Source organism: Pseudorca crassidens, chromosome 2, assembly GCF_039906515.1.
Source record: "Pseudorca crassidens isolate mPseCra1 chromosome 2, mPseCra1.hap1, whole genome shotgun sequence".
Lineage (NCBI taxonomy): Eukaryota > Metazoa > Chordata > Mammalia > Artiodactyla > Delphinidae > Pseudorca > Pseudorca crassidens.
The window spans coordinates 99,896,117-99,917,950 of record NC_090297.1 but is presented as its reverse complement, the minus strand read 5'-3'; the positions used below and the strand labels follow the sequence as shown (position 1 = coordinate 99,917,950).

Below are 21,834 nucleotides of genomic sequence, written 5' to 3'. Positions count from 1 at the left end.
GCACAAGACAAAGCATGTAGTTTAATACAAAGCAAGAAATAACATTTCAACGTGAGGCAGAAATCTGGCGTTCCAAGCGACGAACTGTTTTGACAGAGGAAGAACAAAAATATGCAAAGCTTAGCAAATGGCTAGTGCAAACTTAAGAGAAGCAGCAAAGGAGAAGTGTCAACTAACATTCCCAACCTCAAAACTACAGGTGTGCAAGTTAAAACCAGTGGCTTGGATCAATCAAGTTGGAAATATATCTGACTCCCTCACACTCAGGGCTTATGCTTATGATGTAATTAATTTGGCAGTGACAAAGACTCTTAAATTGAAAACCAAAGAAATTCCAGCAACTAAAGTATGTATTCTGAAAGTGTTTTTCACTCACACGAGTCCTTGAGAAACAACAAAAGAAATTTAAAGCCACTCTGAAAGATGAACAAATATCAGGGGTCAACAGTATCAATTAGGTTTTCGAATGCTTATCTAATTTTAAATTTTAAATGATAAAATGCCAGATGTCAAATAAATAATTCTAACTCCCCCAAATAAACCAAACACATCCCAAAATCACTATTAAGGTTACAAATGCTGAAATATACCTCAAAGTCCTATTTGTTTGTTTTCCTATCTCTAAAACCCACACTACATTTGCTGCTATATTTAATAAATTTTCCCCATGACTTTTGATAACAAAGATATTCTTACATAAAGTTTTTCAGTATAAATAGGTCTTTTGTATAAAGATCTATTTGTAAAATAATTAATTTCTCCAAAACCCCTATAAACGAGTTCACCTTTGATTTCAACCAACAAATGAAATATGATCTAAAAAGGCTCTAAAGGGAAGATGTTTAAATGGAAGATATTAGCTGTCACTGATCATAAGTGGCAAAGAGTTATCTTCATGTGTTCAGAGACGGAAAGTTAATGTCAACTAATAAGGAAATAAAGTAAGAGCATCTTAAACATTTCTACATACACAAAAGTTTTAGAAGCTTAAAACAGTCAATAAAGAAGGAAGCTAACTTGCCAAGGAGTTCCAATTTTGGCCATCCGGTACCTGTAGCAGAGCCAAACTAAAGGCCATTTCCTTCATTCTCAAGGTTCAGAGGGTAAAAGGTAGGGCAGAGAAACAGATAACAGTGTTGAAGCTCTTCTGAGGCTACACCAAGAGCTTTTATCACACTAGGCTGGCAAAGAAGAATCAAGGGGTCTGACCCCTTTCAGAGCCACACTGAACATCAGAGTCAAACAGTGCTTCAGCAAATGTTGGGGAGGAAAACAATGAGACATTAAAGATGTAGCAAGAACACAGCCACAAGATGGCACATGCTTCCATGCCCTCTGCAAAGACTAAGTTAAAAAAATTTTTTTGGAAAAATGAGAAAACCAGAAGAAAACAGAACAAAAACAAACAGGAAAAAGTAAAAAAAAAAGAAAGAAACCAAAGAAACTCCGTTAGTAACACAATCAAGTGAGGGGAATTACCAGTACAGCGGCAGTCTGTTCAACCAGCGCCGGCCGGCCGGCTGCGCAGCTCAGAGTAAAGGGCACCGCATACTGCGGTGTGATGGTGGCTACTTGAGGGTGGAGAGTTGCTACCATTAGTGGTGTACAGCTTCCCTGAAATGTAGATTAGGCAGGTGAGTGAAACAAACACGGAGGCAGGTTATCTGGATTCAGAAGGGTTTTCATTCCCCCCAAGTTATTACCAACAATAAGCAGTAGTTTCATATCACTTAAAATGCATGTACCAAACATAACTTTCCCCTTCAACTCCGCACAGCATTGGACCACTAGGTCAAATGTCAATGGCCTAAAGCAAAAAAGTATGGGAATCCTTCTTGGGCTGGATTCAGAGGATCAGTTCTAAAAAACTCAGTTAACAAAGGCATGTATTAAGAATTCTTCCTCTTCCTACTCACAAAATCAGGGTTTTGGATTTCAGATTTGCTATGTGTCACGGGCCACAAACATTTATACACAGAATTAAAAATATAGTATTTGTTGCTTATATGAATATTTCATGAGTTTCTTGACCATCTTAGCTGCATTTTGCATGGCAGGGATAAAGTTTTAAACCTTTCTACAGCCTAGTTAAACACAAGGAATGAAGGAATGTAATACTCGAAGAGGCATCCTGATATAATCCAGCCTCTCAACTGTGATGAAATTCTCAAAGAGTGAGTAATGGGGACACTAAGAGAGCAAAAGGGGAACCTTTTACTTTTAGAATCAAAGTGTTGTTACATGTGTCCTATACCTTTAAGAGCATCAAGATAAAAAATTAACTTCATCCCACAAAATTAAATTTACTCAGTAGACAATTTCTCAAAGTCTGGATATTTATGTCTCCAAGTCTAAGGACGTCACTGGCAGAGTTGCAATAGTGTTAGGAATGAGTATGTCATTCCATTATAGATGTTTCATTTTAAGTCCACTGAATCGTGACCAAGAAAGATCTTACAGTCAAAGCAAATACCATTTTCTAGGACAAAATATCTGATTCTCAACAGTGCTTCAGAGAACTTCAGCACTATTGAGTATCCAAGCTGCTCTGTCTTTTACCTGTGTAAGAACTCCCGACTGTATCTGTAGTGGCTGAGCAGCTGGTGCCTGGGGTACAATTGGCACAGCGTTATCCATCCTCACAGGGAATCCAGAATGCTTTGTTGTTGCTTGTAGTCCAGCTGTAAAAAGTAACATCACAGTTATATTGCTTTGCTAGGTCTGGGGATACTGCTTGTTTGGGGGTTTTGGGGTTTGTTTTTAGCTTTTTGGTTTGAAAAATCTACCACCCAGGTTTTAGTTCTAGACACTTAAGACAAAGGCGTTTCACCAAAGTCTGAGAAGTTAAGAAAAGGGAGACTTGATTCCCTTCAGGTTGGATTAATGGAAAGATGCCTGACAGAGGGAGGGCTGGCTTCAGGAAATTCAAAACTTTTTTTTTTTATCCAACAAAGCTTAAAACACAACACTCATCCCACTCCCATTAACAGCAGAGGCAAAAACAAACAAAAAACCTTCACTTAGTAAGTTATGTTCAGCTTTTAATCCTAGAGGGAAAAAAAAACTTAAGCATTTAAAAAGTGTAATCTATTAAAGGCAAAGACTTTATAACTTCTGGTTAATTAGATAAGAAACATTATGAAAAGCTCAGTAATTTATTATCTTGGTTACCCTTTTATTTAGACTATTTTAAGGGGATGTTTTTACCCAACTGCTCAAAAATATATAACCTAGTTCACAATTTAGTCATATATTTTATCTTTAACCAGTATGTGAACTGAAGGAATTATGTCTAGGATAAAAATATTTTAAAAGCAGACATTGTGGTTTACAGAAACACTTTTTTGTACTTATTTTAGAAATCTGCTCTCGTCACTGACAGCTTTCTAAAGCTCTTCTCTGGCTAATGGAAAGCTAGGAAAATTAAGAACTTTTTGCTGCCTTTAGAACAGTGACCATGTCTCTTTATCATTTTATTCATTATCCTCTGGGCACAAATGTTGAATAAATGTTTCCTGCAATCAGGAGTATCTCATTCTGGGGAAAAGAAGGGCTCAAGATAGTTCTCCCTTTTGCCAAGACTTGAGAAGAGAACCTTCAAAACTTTCTTTTAAACCTACCCTATCAAGGCTTTCAACGTAAAGAATTTAAGTTTCTATAATGCCTCTTGATTCACTGATGCTTGCATTTTGTTAAGTGAGGATACCGCCATTTTAATTAGAATATTCCTTCAGTGACACTTTCTAGGCTATCACCAACTAATTTCTCTGAATATTACTATGGAGGTATCAAATGAGCATAACTCATAAACTCTAATATTGTTGTTTTCAGCAAGTTAAGTCTTCCAATTTTGCATTTCAGTAATTTAATTTAGTAACTAATTGTCACATGGGAAAAGATAATCCAGAAATGTACAAAGTAAAAGAGACTAGTAAAATCAGAATTACAACACTCTAATAATAACTTTTTTAAAAGTGCTACTTACATAAAAAGAAAAGGAAACAAATCCAGGTATCCAGATTAAAAAAAAAAAAGTTGCCAGCCATTCTTCCTAAGGCAATGCTATCTAATCAGAAAGCTAAGTAACATCAAGGATTCTTGTCTATATTTCCATGGTTAACTACAAGACAACATTATTGCAATAGCCTCCTACGGCAAAATTTAGGAAGAAATGTTCACTATAGAAGCTCATCTTTGTGTCCCAGGATGATGAAATAAAAGAGGACAAAATTACAGAATTATAGTTTCCACTGAGCAAAATATCTATTTTGGTCAACTGGAATACTATAGAAAGTAGTATTTATATACTGACCCCAAATGTGACTCTAAATAAGTATTAGATTGCTATAGTAATTTAGGCTAAGCCACAGCAGTCAAGCTAGTTTAAAACTAGCTTTTGCAGGGAACCCCAAGTGGAAACAAAGAATTAACAAAAGGCAACCCTTTGGGAAGGTTCTCCCTGAACCCTGAACTTGGATTGAAGTTTTGTTTTTATTATTTGTTTTGTTTTTTGTTTTTGTTGAACATAGCCCTTTAAATTAAAAAAAAACATGAAAGTATGGCAAGAAGAGTAAAGCTGTCAAATGGATGAGGGTCTATTCTCCTCTAAGTGTAGGCATCTTGTGAAAGAGCAGATGGTGAAAGAAAAGTAGGCAACCTGGTACAGAGGCCTGCTGGGCAGAAACCAGCATATGGCTGTGGTTGGCAAATGAACTGACAACTCCCTACAGCTCTTTGAGTTTAGACACTGAAAGGCAGTACAGAGTATAACACTTCAAGATGTATAAGCTATGGGCCCACTGCCTGGGTTCAAAATCATGGCCCTACCGCTGACTGGGCATAAAAACTGGGCAAATGAGGGAATCACGATCAGTTTTCTCACCTATAAATTGGGCATAATGACATTATCCACTTCCCAGGGTTGTTTGTGAGTATGAATACATACATGTAAAAGCACTTAGAACATTATCTGGCATGTAGTAACTAATACATATCAGTTTTCATTACTGTCATCACTTTCATTTTAAAACTCCCTTTCATTTGTAAATTTTAAAATTTGCTCTATCTAGCTCCTCAGGTTATTTAGACTTCCTAAATAGGAAAAAAATTTCCAAAGCTTATACTTCCCTAATTATACCAAAAGGGGTTAAACCACTTTTCCCCTCTACCTCTTCTCCTTACATTTTGTTTTGTTAAAGGAACTAAAAGTTCTTCTGCCTCATCTCTTAAATATCATCTGAGAAGAAGCAGAAAACTTCAGTTGCACATCTGAAAACTGTTCCAATGAAACTTACTTTGGGAAAGGTGAAGGGGAGAGGGGTGGCTATTTGCTAAGTTCAGTAGAAGAATCACTCAACATATGACAACCCAAAGTATAGAATTTACTACTATGAAGCATACGAAAAAAATAATTGGGTAAATTAGGCTAAATTTGCATTTACAGGTTTTGAATCTGCTCCTCCTCTCTCCCTGTGGTTTCTCCCTGATTTACATTGCTATAGCTCTCCTGTACTCCCGGTAATCTCTCAATCTCCCCTAGCCCCTCTTTTCCTTCTGTTTGCTCTGACTCTGTCAGAAACCAAACAAATAAGAGTCACAGTCAATAAGTAGCTGAAGTAAAAAGATAAAAATGCTAACTGCTTCTGTGTGAACTGCTATGAGAAGCTTGAATCCTGGTTTATTCCCAGAGGGCATGACATTGACTTTCTATTGGGAAAGTCAAGATGTCATCAGAATATATCCTTAAAATAATTTATTTAACCTTTTAAATAGCTCACCAGATCAATAAACACGGAACAACGAGAAAATGAAGAAGGATGGAAATGTAAAAATTAAAATCTTATTGCAACACATCAGGTGAGAGCCCCCTTCTTCAGCTATTCTGTTCCTCTACTGATAGGAGTTTGCAGGAACAATATAATTCATAAGCTGAAGCAGATAATCTTAATGCCTTACCCACACAAATACCTCAGCTTGTAGAATTTTTCAGTTCAATAATGATCTTTACTTCTGAATGTAACTTAAGAGGTTTCTACATTCTTAAACATGATTTTTACATTTTTTAATAGAATTACCTTTTATTTGGAATACTAATTTTATTTTATAATGGAATGATACAGGGAATAAGATTCAATATATAGTAGTTCTATTTCCAACAAGTTTTTTCAAGATGTATATACTCTGCACATTGAGAGACACGTGTTTATGCTAGATATAGGACATCAGTACAAGGTCTCAATGGGCAAGAAAACTGGTTATCAGGCAGTTCAAATAAGGAAACATTAATTGAATGCCTATGTGTCAGATAGCATCATAATTAGACAAATAACCAATGTAAAAAAGATCAACCTACTTCAGTTATCTTCATAATCAAAGACTGAGTTTAAACTTGTCAAAGATCAAAACTAAACAACTAGATACTTACTTAGGATCTGCCTAAAGCAGGTAGGTCTGATATATACCATATGATATAGGAGTTTCCCCACTTACTTTGAAAAGCAGGTGGACATACTATAAACGTTTGTTGGAATGGATCTGTCTGAGTGCAAATCTGGGTGGTTCCAGGCTGCAAGGAAACACCCTGCTGGGCAACTCCAGGAACTGGTGCTGCAGATGATGGGTACAAAGCCGACTGGTAGTTTAGCAGTGAGACATCTGAATTAGCCAGAGAAAGAGTAGCAGCTGCTGCAGTAGAACTGGAAGCTAGAACACTGGCCTAAAAACAAAAAGATACTGGTATAAACATTTTTACATACATAGATTCTATCCAGAAAAACAATGAAGTTTTAAAATGTAATGTTAACTGTCTTTGAAATAACTCTCTGCTTAAGAAATTCTTCCTATCTGTTAAATTTAAGGTAGATTATAAAGCTGAAAAAGAAAACAAAGAATAAAAAAAACAGTCCTGCTCTGGTTGAGGCTATATAAATAAACCCCTACTTCTTCTTTGCAAAAAGTTACTGGATGTGAGATCCCACCAAATCTCATATGATCTTCCATTTAGAAAGTAGACCTAGCTAAGAAATTAGGAAACTTCCATCTTCAGAAACAAACTTAAATGTAAATATCACTGGCAAACAAATGCAAAACCACTCTTAAAGTTAATTATTGGAATTCACAGAAACAAAGAGTAGATCAGTAGTTGGTGGGGCAGGGTAGGAGATGGCTGGAGAGGTGGTCAAAGAGTACAAACTTCCAGTTATCAGATGAGTAAATTCTGAGGACCTAATATACAGCATAGAAAAAAATGATTGGGAACACCTTTCGATACATGTAATGAGAGCTATCTAACAAAAAGAGAGTCATTTGGCTGAAGTCAGTACAATCAACAGCAGTAAGTAGTATAGAAGCCAGGTTCCACTTATTTGGCTATGCTAAGACTATGAGGGCATGGATTAGGCTTTTGTTTTTAATTTTTGTCAGCACATGATGTGTAGGTATTATCAGTCTGAAAATTCTTACGAAGCTACAAGACCACCAAAGCAAAGACGGGTTTCTCTACCTCACCCTGTACTCTTACTAGTTTTTATCCCACTTAGGTCTGAGTTCCCAAAATCATTTACTGAATACCTGATTGTGCACTGTATTGAGTTGGTTGCTGAAGCTCATGGTTAGATTTGTGCTTGTATTTGGGGCAACATGCGTGGTGAAGGGACTCTTGATCTGACTCACTGTATCATACATGTGAACCCTCCGTTTGCAGATCTCCATGTTCTGAAAACAAGACTTAACACTGAAAAAAGAGATTAAAAATTCAATGAAATAAATGCCGAGATTTAAACAGATAGCAAATAACTCAAGATAAATACAGATTAATGGTTTTTTACCCCTGAGTACTTTCAGAGAAAATGAACCAAGAGTTTTTATAACCATAAAAAGGAAAAATACACATCTAATTTTTTTTTACACATCTAATTTTTAATTTCATGATTTTTCAATGAGAAGGAAAAGCATCAGTAAGCCAAATATGCAAGTATCAAAGCCACTACTCTTGTGATACTTCCATTTAGCTGTAAGATGGTAACTCAACAGAAAACCACATCATGGCAAAATGCCCCAGACCATACTATACTCACTGATTGCTATGTGGAAAATCCAGAAGGTGAGTCATTGTCACAAACTGATGGTTAAGAGTTTTCAGAGGAGTAATTCTCTTATCCGCATCAATTGTTAGCATTTTTTTTAACAGATCTATGTATTCTCTTCGATCCGCCTTCTCTGCCAACATATCTGTTCCCTCTAAGTCTGTGGACATGTTCACCTTACAAGGAAAATTTAGAAATATTATACTTCATCACTCAACCTTTAATGCTGACATTTAACATGTGCACTATGTATACATATTTATATATATAATATTCATATGTATAATATGTATATGTGTGTGTATGTGTGTGTATATATATAGCTCAAGAGAAAAACCTGAGGAAATTTTTTCACAAATGGAAGCTCTTCTTATACTGTCTAATTAAAATCTTCAATTTGGTACAGTTTGTTGGTAGAATAAAGCTGAATAAGCTCTTTTCATTCAAAATCCAGATCAAAGAAGTTAAGTAAAAATGATTGTTATTACTTAAATATAGTTTCTATTGCTGAAAAGATTAAATGATATAGTATGTGTTTAGACAGAGTTTGGAACAAAAGCACTAAATAAATGTTAGCTCTTATGTAAGTATTTATTTAGTAGAAAAAATGGACAAGAAAGGAACCTTCGTAAATAATATTTCAAAATACTGACATGCAAAAGACTAGTTAAGCAAAAGCAAAGGAGAAATATGTAAATTCTAAAAATATCCTTTGCTAGGATTCAAACATTCTTTTAATATGTGGAAGAATATTAATGTATTTATGTAAAAAATGAAAACATGTATTAGACGATAACAAATTGAATCTATCTTTAACATAACCAATGGAAGTGTATCTCTGATTAAAGAGATACATAAATGTCTGGCTTTCTGAAACTTTCCATGCTTACCTGAGCCATATCATCTAAACAATTAAAAATGTACTTTCGAGCTTCTTTTGATTTGATCCCAGTCTCCAATTCATGTTCTTCAGGTGTCTACAAAATACAGATTTTTAAAAAATTCCATCTGTATGTTTTCACCTCTTATTCTAAATTAAAGTCAGAATACAGAGATACAAGTGTTGTCACCTTGCCAACCAGAGATCACAAACGTGAAAGTAATTTACAACAAGAAAATCTTCTGGTAGAGAGATGGGACCTTGATACCTGGCCACCCTTTCAACAATGATAAAATAAATGTGCAAGCAATGATGTAGCACAGTTTCTGAAGAATGTCAGTTAAGAAGAGACATTACCATTTTTCTCTAAAAGCTACTTTCAAATGAAACAATATTTCAAATACTAACTATTCAATAGGCTCAGAGACAGAGTCACTGGGTTAATCAAATTACTCAGACATCTATTTGTTTTAAGAAAATAAGTAAGGTCTTAATATGGGCAGTTATAAAATTGTGTTGTTTTGTCATATTTATTGAGAATTCTCTAAAAAACAGCCACTACTAAATTACTCTAGTTCTTCCTATCACTTAATGATAAGCACTACTCTCCATACCCCCTTCTTAGCTGCTGATTCAAATATATAAAATAACCTCAGCCAATTGAACTGGCATTTAATGTTTTGTTTTTTTAACTAAGGATAAGGCCATACGGGTACAATGATATAATTTCTCAAAGTATTTGCTCCTGCAAACGAAAATTCCCACTGTCCCCCCTTTTGCCCCCCTCCACCTCAAGAATTTAATAACTAAACTTTGAATTCAAATTGGAATTAAGGAGTACAGGAATGAATAGTATAGTATAGCAAGGGAGTCAGACCTTAAGCCTCCACAGTGGGTACCCCAAATTAGGATCTCTGTTGAAAAACCTGGTTGTTTTTGTTCCGGCACTGAGAAGATATTCAGCTGGCAGGCCTTGTGTTTGTGAAATGTAACGAATCTGAAATGTCAAAACCATCAAAACATTGATTTGGAGTGAAAAGGTAAATTATTAAAAACTTTTACACTAAAATATTATAAATATTAGCTCTAGTCAAAAAAAAAGAAAGGTACTGCAAAGAAATTAACTATTTGATCAATACAAATGAAATTTATCTGTAGATATATATGCTAACCCACTCACAGATAATTCCCAAATATTTATTCAGTGACTTCCTTGTTACTATACCTATTATTTACAAGGAAAACTCAGTTTTGAAAATTTTCTGTGTGACCTTTTTTTTTGGTAGATTTCTGATACAGAGTTCAAAAAACTATAAGAAATTTCTAGGACAGAACAGAATAGTTTCCAACAAACTATTTCATGGATTACCAAGGTTTTGTTTGTTTGTTCATACATTATCAAATTTAAGAGATTAGGAAAAAATTTCCATAAACCTCTTCCTTCCTTGGCTACTCTAGCTCTTGTCAATTGTCCCCACTCTAAATTGCTCATACCATAAAATTAAACAATTTAGTTTCTCTATCCCCACATCAATAAAAGGCAGGTACTATGTTCATTCATTCAATTTTTATTTTTATTTTTAGTTGCATTAGGTCTTCATTGCTGTGCATGGGCTTTCTCTAGTTGTGGAGAGCAGGGGCTACTCTTTGCTATGGTGCACGGGCTTCTCATTGCGGTCGTTTCTCTTGTTGTGGAGCACAGGCTCTAGGCGCACAGGCTTCACTAGCTGTAGCACGCAGGCTCAGTAGTTGTGGCTCGCGGGCTTACTTTCTCCGTGGCCTAGAGAAATGTGGGACCTTCCCGGACCAGGGATCGAACCCGTGTCCCCTGTATTGGCAGGCGATTCTCAACCACTGTGCCACTAGGGAAGTCCCCATTCAATATTTATTGAACACCTACTTTGAACTAGACCAGCAGTTCTCAAAGTGTGGTTTGGGAAACACTGAGGGGTCCCCAAGATCCTTTCAGGGAGTCTATGAAATATAAACTATTTTCATAATAATACTAAGAAGTTATTTGCCTTTTTCATTTCTTTCTCATGGGTATAGAGATTTCCAGAGGTGATGTGTGATGATGTCACTGCTCTGATGGCTAATGAGACATGTGCCTGTATATTCTTGTGTTATAAAAGTTTCCCAGTTTTGGGACTTCCCTGGTGGCACAGTGGATAATACTCTGTGCTCCCAATGCAGGGGGCCCAGGTTTGACCCCTGGTCAGGAAACTAGATCCAACATGAATGCCACAACTCAGAGTTTGCATACCACAACTAAGGAGCCCACCTCCCACAACTAAGGAGCCTGTGTGCCACAACTAAGAAGCCCACCTGCTGCAACTAAGGAGCCCACGTGCCACAACTAAGGAGCCCACCTCCCGCAGCTAAGACCCAGTACAACCAAATAAATATTTTAAAAAATAAAAATAAAAGTTTCCCAGTTTTATTGTTCACATTTCTGTTTGCTTTCACAATTCTCCCTATCCAAAAAAGCAATCTGCTTCTTTCCTGACCTACTGAAAGTAAAACAAGAGATAATTTTTTTAACCATCCCCCCCTCCACATAAGAATGGCTATATTTAATGACGAAATTAGAAAGAAACTTTTAAGCAAGGAAATCTTACTTCTCACCTCTCCTCCCCAAAAATTTCAGTTTTAATTTCTAATGCAATATATATTAATAGATATAAGCTACATAAACAGGGCTCTTTGGGGTCCTCAACAATTTTTTAAGAGTGTAAAGCAGAGGTCAGAAAACTATGGCCTACAGGCCAAATCTGGCCGGCCGTCACAAGACAATTTTAGAAAACAGCAGGATATTACTCTGAATCTGTGAGAGGTACCTAACTGGAAGCCAAAATACAGCATTGGCAAAATAGAAAAAAAAAAAATTGATGTGGATGAGAACATTTTAAATGTGAACTTCTTTTCCATACAAAAAGGGAATTTAAAATCCAGGATAAAATCTGTACAATGAAATACTATGCAGACATTTTAAATGATAGGGTAAAAGTATATTTATCGACATTGTAAAGAAAGATATTTCATAATATACTAACTGAAAAAGCAGATTACAAATTAAATATGACCTCACTTAAAAAAATTACACTTCACTGATTCTAAGAGGCACATTTTTTCACATTAACATCTCTGAAATGAGGATATGTCTTAAAACTGATAGCCATGATAAATCATGGTTTAATTGGAAGCATTCTTTCTTAGAGGTACAGAAAAGTAGTTCATCTCTCAATCAACAGTGTCTTAGATTTGATGAAACACAGTAATATGTATTCCTCTATGTCCATAAGTTTATATATGAAACATAACTATATGTAGCACATATTCATTCTTTCAGTAAGTACTTATTAAGCCAGGCAGTGGTGATTGTTAAAATAGACATGGTTCTTGCTCTCATGGACTTTGCAGTCAAGTGAGGGAAACAGACACTGAATGCATAATTCAAACTGAATTGGCATCCTGAAGAAAATAAACAGGCTTCTATAAAAATACATAACAAAGGAACCTGACCTAGACTGGGGACTGGTGAGGAAAACATCCTTGAAGAAGTGACACGTTAGCTAATAAATGAGTAGGGACTGACTAAACAAAATGAATGGGTGGTGGAGAAGCATTCCAGACTAAGAGAACAGTATGTGTGAGGGCCTGTGCTAGAAGGAAACATTCTTAACCAGTGCTGAAATGATGCCAGTGGGGCTAGTGCAAGAAAAGCAAGAAGAAATGGTATAAGATCAAATCTTGAAAGGAAGAGAGGAAGAGGAGAACAACCCAGGTAGAGGCTCAGAGGCCATATTAAGGATTTAGCCCTTAATTCTAAATCATGGGAAACCACTAAAGAGCAGGAGAGTGGCATGATCAAATTTGTGTTCTGAAAAAAAATCACTCTGGAAAAAAGACTAGAGGGAGGCCAGAGTAGGTAAAAGGGAGGTTGTCTAGTAGCCCATGTAAGTGATGAAGACAGCCTGGACGAGGGTAATAGCAATAGGAAAAAATGAGTATAATCAAGAGGCATTAGGACATACATGGTCAGGAGATACAGGCATGTCCATACATGCATGTGCACGCGTGTGCGCGCATGTCCACTCTCTCTCTCACACACACTCTCTCTCTCTCTCTCACACACACACACACACACACACACAAACTGCAAAACTACATTTCCCTTCATAGAATTTATCTCAATTGTACTATATTATTATTTGTGTGATTATTTACTTAATGTCTATTTCCCACCACCAAACTACAGCCTCCATGAGGGCAAGGACAATGTTTTATTCAGCACTGTATCCCCAGTAACCAGAGTACCTATGACAGTAGTCAATAAATACATAAAGAAAATTAACAAATTAAAATATATAAATAAATACAAAATATAACAAAACGTAACAGGTTACCTTTGAGGGGTAGAACCACTAAAGGTTGAAATTTTTGTCTCTTGGCTTACTGCATCTTTTCTAATTTCTCTACAATAATGCACTTACAATATTAAAACATTAAAAATGTTTAATATTATAGAATGAAAAGAGTTAAACTGTGAAAGTAGAATGGGAACTATCATACAGATACTGCTTTTCACATAGCTTAAAATAAAGCAACAACAAAGGCCCCACCTTTATGCAAACAAAGTATTATTGTCATTGTTTATTTGTTTGTTTGTTTGTTTTTGGGGGTTTTTTTTGCGGTACACACGGGCCTCTCACTGTTGTGGCCTCTCCTGTTGCAGAGCACAGGCTCCGGACACGCAGGCTCAGCGGCCATGGCTCACGGGCCTAGCCACTCCGCGGCATGTGGGATCTTCCCGGACCGGGGCACGAATCCATGTCCCCTGCATCAGCAGGCGGACTCTCAACCACCGTGCCACCAGGGAAGCCCTCCCTTGCTGCTTTTAATGTTTTTTCTTTGTGTTTAATTTTTGACAGTTTGATTAATATGTGTCTTGGCGTGTTTCTCCTTGGATTTATCCTGTATGGGACTCTCTGTGCTTCCTGCACCTGCTTGACTATTTCCTTTCCCATGTTAGGGAAGTTTTCAACTATAATCTATTCATATACTTTCTCAGATACTCATAGAATTAGCAAGACACTCAGCGATTCTACTTCTAGCTTTATACCCAAAGAAACGGAAAACAGGGACTTAAACCCTGGTACACCAATATTCATAGCACCATTATTCACAACAGCCAAAAGGTGGTAACACCCCAAGTGTCCATCAACAGATGAGCACATAAAAAAACGTGGCATATATACATATACACATATACACACACACACACACACACACACACACACACATATACATATAGACATACACACAATGAAACACTGATCAGCCATAAAAAGTAATGAAGTTCTGATACAGGCAACAGCATGGATGAAAAACATCATGCTAAGTAAAAGAAGCCCAGCACAAAAGACCACATATTGTATGTGATGAATATGCTATGCTAGAATAGGCAAATCTATACAGACAGAAAGTAGATTACTGGCTCCCAGCGTGGTGGTGGGGTGGTTAGGGAAGAATGGGTACTGACTGCTAGTAAGTACTGGGTTTCGTTTTAGAGTCATGAAAATGTTCTAAACTGATTATGGTTATGGTTCACAACCCTGTGAACATACTAAAGACCACTGAGTTGCACACTTTAAATGGCTGAATTATACGGTATGTGAATTATATCTCAATAAAGTTGTTTTTAAAAAAACTCAGCTGTAAGAACAAGGATCCTGCCACAGGAATCTTTCTGTATAAGCAAAGATGCATCAAGATAAAGTATTCCCAATCCTGCTCTACAACAGCAACACCCTATTTATTCATTATTAAGCATGGGAAAAAAACAACTTTCTCCTACAACCCATTTTCACATTTGTGCACGAGGCAAAAATTCTCAAAACTAGTATATCATTTCTTTACAAGGTAACCCCCCATTGTACCTTAGCTCCTAAATCTAATTTTATTTGGTTCCACTTCCTAGGAATATTTACAATGCAATCTGTTTACTAAGGTTAAAGAGATGCCACAAAACATTTGGTCTAGGAATGGCACTTTAGAGGCTATAATTGCTCAGAGCAAGTTTTCTTAATCAGGGGGTCCACGAATTCCCTAACTTTGTATATAAAACATTGTGAGCATATTTTTCTGAGAAGATCCATAGCTTCATCAGATTCTCAAGAGTCTAAAACCGAAAGAGGAGAATCAATGGACTGGTTCAAGTAACTGTGGTTTTGCATCATTTAATCTCCCTCACACTTCTTTGTTGTTGTTGTTAAAATAAGGAAGGTGGTTCACGTCTCACAAGGTGGATGAAAGACTGAAAAATTACAAAGCTCAATGTAACTGGTTACTTATATGAACAACTCATTTTTTATGTCTCACTCAGAGACAAATCCAAAGAGTCAAATTTTTGGAAGTTGGTAAATATTACATCTACTGTAAAATGGACTGAGGAGTCAAAATTCCAGGTTGAATAGGGAAAAACACTGTTTTGCTCTTTTCTCTTTTAATGGTTTAAAATAACCATAGAACCATTTTTTTTTTTAAGAACAAAAAATGAGAATTCACAATTTACTTCCATGGCAAAACTTTTTTCCTTAGGACCAGTTTCTTAGGAAGTTGTAGCATATCTTCTAAAGCTTGTCTGTTTTGAAACATAGATAATTTGTTACAATACTTTTCAACTCATAAGATTTCCCTCCTAAATCCTATGTTACAGAGACCTAATACACATCACAATTTCTAGGGTCCAATGTGTTTCAGTATGCAGACAGTAATTACTTCAGTGTGTGTCATGTATAAAAAGGAATAAATAGCACTAAATGAGCCAAAGTTTGCTCTTAAAATTCCAACTTCACATCCTTACTCTACTTTCATATCCTAATTCACAAGACATATTGGCTGACAAGTTAAGTCTCTAATAAATCATTATAGACCTGGAAAAGTAGCAACCTAAAGTAATATAAAATAAAATCCTTTTTAAAGTTTAGAATTGCAATATAACTTCAGACTAAGAAGCAGGTAGAGAAAATTCTATTCTTTAAAAAATTATTTTTAATTGGACTATTCTTTCCCTACAACCTAAATAAATACTTCACTAGTACCTCTATTCCTCTAGAACCTTTCATCAGTAACTACTTGCTTTCTATTGCCATCCAAATAAACACTCTTACCTGATCATATTCTGAAGCACCAGGATAAAGAGGCCACCCCAGGAACAGCTCAGCTATCACACAGCCCAATGACCACATATCAATAGCTTCACAAAATGGTAATCCAAGAATAATTTCAGGGGCTCTAGCAAAAACAAAAATAGCAAATTAAAAAAATTACACATTATTTTGGGAAACTAACTATGTTGATTAAGTCTTGTTTTAGTATCAGGTAAAGGTACATTGATTTAATGAAAATGAAAACAATCTTTGGTATAAAATCCATAATTCCAAACTCTTGGCCCCAGATGTGTTTTGAAATTCAGAGCTTTTTGAATTTCAGAAAGGTACTACCCATGCATAAACTACATACTTTATAATAATCCCAATGGAGTTTAGGGAAGCATCCCATAATCAAACACATTAATACTTCTGCAACAAAACATATGAGCAATCACACTAAGCCAAATACTTTAAACAGCCTTACATTGATTCAAGCCAGGTCTTGCCAATAAATAAGTTTATACCAAACTTAGAAAAAGATTTTTAGCTTTGAAAGCTTTCTGAATTTAGAAATTACAGATAAGGGATTATGGACTTATTCTTTTTATTCTTAGAAACTTTTTAATTACAGAAAAATCAATTAAATGTCCTGATCAATAAATACCCCTTTATGACAGAAATGCTTTCTGTAGAGACACAGTGGTTCAAATCCTAATTCCATTATTTAACAGCTGTAGGCAATCTTTCTGAGCCTCAGGTTCTTTTTTTTTTTTTTAACAACTTTATTGGCGTATAATTGCTTTACAATGGTGTGCTAGTTTCTGCTGTATAACAAAGTGAATCAGCTATACATATACATATATCCCCATATCTCCTCCCTCTTGCATCTCCCTCCCGCCCTCCCTATCCCACCCCTCTAGGCGGTCACAAAGCACTGAGCTGATCTCCCTGTGCTATGCGGCTGATTCCCACTATGAGCCTCAGGTTCCTCATTCATAAAATGGAGATGAGTACCTCTTACTACATAAGGTTGTGGTAAGGTTAAAATAAATAAGTAAAAAATAATGATGATAATGATGTCGTTCAAATATTAAAGCTCTTGACCAGCACCTGGCACATGGTGTGTTATGTAAGTGTTAGATAAAACAATGACTATTATTATTATACCATCATTCTTTTAAAACTTTGAACTCTCTGTGTGCCTTCAGAAATATTCATTTCCACTAATGATCCATGTGAGAACCCCAACCCTACGAAAACTTAAAGAGAAAACTATGGTAATACCATAAACTAAGAGCTCTCTCTATATGAATATATCCAAGGCAAAATTATTATCCCCTCTATGTTATACTTATAGAGGAGGAAACAGAGGCAAAGAGATTAAGTAATTTGCCCAAAATCACACAGTTAATAAGTGGCAGAGCTAGAATTTGAATCCTGGTGGCCTAGCTCTGAAGTTGAGTACATTATACTGTCTCTAAATAAGTAAAAGTTAAATACATACCTATCTATTTGGCATGGTGGTATACATGGTATTTTTCAAATTGTAACTAAAATTAAGAGATAAATGGATTCAAAAGGGGGATGATAATAATAGGTTATATTAATAATAGATGACATTTATATAGTACTTAGTATGTGCCACGCACTAAGTTCTTTAAAATGTGGGGTTCACTTAATTCTTACAACAATCCTATGAAAGTGTATCTTATCACTGTTAAGTCATCAATTATAAGGTACACATTTTTCACATTTTAACATCTCTGAAATTAAGAAGATTCCTGCAAATGATGATATATTTTAGTTTAATGGCAGTGCCTTTACTTTCTTATTGGTACATAAATAATATTATATTTCATCTTACAATCAATGGCACCTTAGATTCTATGTAAGAAAGTATTATTTCCATTTTACAGATGTAGAAACTGGGCACTGGCAGGTTAAGTAACTTGCCCAAGGCTGGAGCCCAGGCAGTCTGGATCCAAGGTCTGAGCTCTGAAACACTTTATCATCTCCAAATAACTTCCTTTCCTTCTTACAAGTCACAGAATTTGAATCTGTAAGGACACTCCAGATCCAGATCTCTCATTAATCAGGAGCTAAATGGAAAAGCAGATCTCTCCATTAGGAACCATTGGCCATGGCTGCTCATGAAGTGCCTAGGTTTCCCAAATTTTATTCTTAAGTAGTATGTGCTTATTGTTGTGTTGTGTGTATGGGGGAGGGGGGGCAGACAAAGACTGAGTGGGGAGGGTATAAAGATATTTCCCTAAATAAGAATATCCTCCCAGAGTAATTTTCTAAGTAGCCCCTAGAAAATGGTAAATTAGAGGACTCCAAAGGGTCTAAAAACTTTCCTGATCCTTGCACAGAAACAGCAGAAGATCCAGGCCTGCTGGGACTTACACTATTTGACAGCTAAGGGTGGAACCACTAATACCATCAGTTTTGGGGCTATTTAATGTGAACTGTGGTTCTGTTAGCCAAAGAAAACAAAAAAGTGATATTCCTATTGCAGGTGGCTAGAGCCCCATATTACTGATGGAATTTCAGAGTTCAATTAAATACAACCACTGTGGCATGTTTGATAGCATTAATAAACTAGAGGGTAAGAGTACCCAGAAACATAAAAGCCTTTCTAAAATTGAAAAGGAACACAATTTTTACTTTCACTGAGCAGACTCATTAATTTCTAAGTTCATGACAGTGCCAAAAATAGCTGGCAGGGAGAATGCAAATGGCTTTGTGCCAAAATAAAAACTGGGCTTAGAACATTCCTAAACATCAACTGAAGAGCAGCAGATTAATTTTGCCATTCCTACTATACCAGGAAGACATTTTAAAACCCAAAAGGCAGGTCACAGGGAGGGGCCAGGCCACCCAATAACTTACTTCTTTAAAAAGGTAGCCATAAGATGTGATAACTGTTAGGCTTCTAAGGCTTAAAGTTTAAGGGAAATTAAGAAAAACACTAATTCCATCTCCCAAGCCCACTAAACAAAAAAACCCTGAAGACTGACTGGAATCAGTTTTTCCATTTGGTCTTGCTCTGCTTCTGGAGTAACAAAAGCAGCTTAGTATTTCAAGTAAAAGCTCACCCAAAGCAGTTAACTCTACCACATCTACCATGCAAAAAGGTTAAGTATCAAAAGAAAAACAAGGAAAGCAGTAAAAATAAAGTAAAATAAAATAAGGCTGCTCAGTCTATTGAGGACTTTTCACTTTCATTAGAGCCTAAAAATGTTAGACTTATGTAAACTCCAGGAAGCAAAAAGACTTAAGTTATCTTCTTTTACTGAACATCATTTAGAGCAGGTTCACCTCTAAAGACTGAATGTTTTAACCTCTGAATTCAAATCAAGATTCTTGATAATATTTTCATTACTATATCATCTTTCCCCTTGGCCTCCAATATTTCTCAATCCCTCAATATAAACTATACACTGAAATTCTTGTTCTACTTCATCTATATAATAAGTTAATTACTCTTCTAGGTCCCTTTCCAGCTCTGACATCCTAACAACTGGGCAGTGAAAAAGATTACCTATTAAAGCACAGGAAAAAGGAAAACAAAACTAGCAGTCTTCCCTTTAGTAGGAAAATGGCATTAATTGTACTTTGGACATGGTGACTCTCCTCTTTGAAGATACATCCCATCCTTTGAGAACAAATACTAAACAGGCTCTCACTGCTATAACCAGGAGGTAGAAATAGCAATCCTTCCATTTTGATTTCCCAACTTCAAACTCCTTTAAATTGAAAACTTCTACCTAAGTCATAAAGCTCTATTTCACTGGAACCCAGAGCAAGCTAAGGTTGGAATCACTTAACAGCACAAATCATTCTCTGCTCATCTTCATGAACACTCTTGTTTCTTCCCACCCATCTCAGAGGCATCAAACCAAATAAGAGATGTTACATAAAGTCTAACTTCCTACATCTGTGGCTTAGGTGTTAACTGTGGTTTCAGTGTCAGATGAAACTGGATTGTTTGTTTGTCTAGGATAAACTGAAAATATGTTTTCCTTATCTAGATCTTGTCCTTCCGTACATAACAAAGTGACCTCAGCTTTAAGGCCAGCTAGCCTGTTCAGAATGGAAAAGCATTGAGCTTGTAAGCATGACAAACCTTTGTGCCTAAAACTCAAGCCCCAAAGACAGCAACTTTTCTTGGAATTAGTCTACATTTACATTTACAGTGGGCTAGGAAATAAAGTACTTTATTTTAGCTGCTTGAATCATTTAGCTGTGCCCATGGCCAACAGAGACAGCATGGTGGCAAAAATTTACGTCAACTGATAGTACTTTGGCATGTTATCAGCAAGATGAAGCAATGTAAACAATGCAATGTAAAAAGGAGGGTAAGAGGAAGGCTGGCTCTGGAGCCAGAATGCTTCAATGGTCAAAAGGATTTGAGAGGTTTTCTGAAAGACAAGAGGGTGAGGATTTAATGGACTCTAATAAAGCAACAATGCAACATGCACAGTACCACTGTGGATAAAATTTATATAAAGAAGGAATGCCTGAGCTGCTATTCTACTTGCCTTAGGCTCATCAAGTATTACTGTGATAGAGCTTTAGAAAACTATAAAAAGAATAGATAAAAACAGATTAGGGTGGATTGGAAGACAATGTTGTTAAGACGTCAATACTGCGCAAAGTGATGTGCAGACTCAGTGAAATCGCTATAAACACCAATGATGTTTTTTTCAGAAATAGAAAGGTCCATCCTAAAACTCATATAGAATTTCAGGAGACTCCAAAACAGCCAAAACAATCTTGAAAGAAAATAAAACTAGAGGTCTCACACTTCCTGATTTCAAAACTTATTACAAAGCTACAGTAATCAAAAAAGCATGGTACTGGCATAAAGACAGACATTTAGAACAATGGAACAGAAGGGAGACCCCAGAAATGGACCCTCATATATATGGCCAAAGGATTCTGACAAGAGTGTCAAGACCATTCAATGGAGAAAGGACAGTCTTTTCAGCAAATGGTGCTGGGAAAACTGAATATCCACATGCAAAAGAATGAAATTGGACCCATACCTTATACCATACAAAAATTAATTCAAAATGGATCAAAAACCTAAATATAAGAGCTAAAGCTATTTGAAGAAAACATGGGGAAAAGCTTCATGACATTTGTTTGACAACGATTTCTTTTTTTTTTTTTTTGCAGTATGCGGGCCTCTCACTGTTGTGGCCTCTCCCGTTGCAGAGCACAGGCTCCGGACGCGCAGGCTCAGCGGCCATGGCTCACGGGCCCAGTTGCTCCGCGGCATGTGGGATCTTCCCGGACTGGGGCACGAACCCATGTCCCCTGCATCAGCAGGCGGACTCTCAACCACTGCGCCACCAGGGGAGTCCTGACAACGATTTCTTGAATATACCAAAAGTATAAGCAACAACAAAAAAGACAAATAGGACTTCATCAAAATTTAAAACTTTTGTGCTAACAACACTATCAATATAGTGAAAAGGCAACCCCATGGAATGGGAGAAAATATCTGCAAATCATATATCTGACCAGGGATTAATACTCAGAATATATAAAGAACTCCTACAACTCAGCAACAACAAAAAACAATCCAATTCAAAGATGGACAAAGGACTTAAGACATTTCTCCAGAGAAGACATACAGATGGCCAATAAGCACATGAAATGATGCTCACCATCACTAAACACTAGGGAAATGCAAATCAAAACTATA

The 21,834-nt window shown here is 36.3% G+C and overlaps 1 protein-coding gene across 3 annotated transcripts in view; it reads right to left on the bottom strand.

Annotated features, from left to right (window-relative positions):
* HIPK1 (homeodomain interacting protein kinase 1) overlaps window positions 1–21,834 on the bottom strand; it is a 47,547-nt gene that overhangs the window by 12,077 nt on the left and 13,636 nt on the right. For all 3 annotated transcript variants that reach the window (XM_067727331.1, XM_067727332.1, XM_067727330.1), the window contains exons 3-10: window positions 16,137–16,260; window positions 9,842–9,961; window positions 8,975–9,061; window positions 8,076–8,260; window positions 7,570–7,732; window positions 6,490–6,715; window positions 2,560–2,681; window positions 1,480–1,614 (exon numbers count right to left, since the gene is read on the bottom strand). In XM_067727331.1, coding sequence (XP_067583432.1) covers window positions 1,480–1,614; window positions 2,560–2,681; window positions 6,490–6,715; window positions 7,570–7,732; window positions 8,076–8,260; window positions 8,975–9,061; window positions 9,842–9,961; window positions 16,137–16,260 — 1,162 coding nt within the window. The remainder of the gene's footprint in view (window positions 1–1,479; window positions 1,615–2,559; window positions 2,682–6,489; window positions 6,716–7,569; window positions 7,733–8,075; window positions 8,261–8,974; window positions 9,062–9,841; window positions 9,962–16,136; window positions 16,261–21,834) is intronic.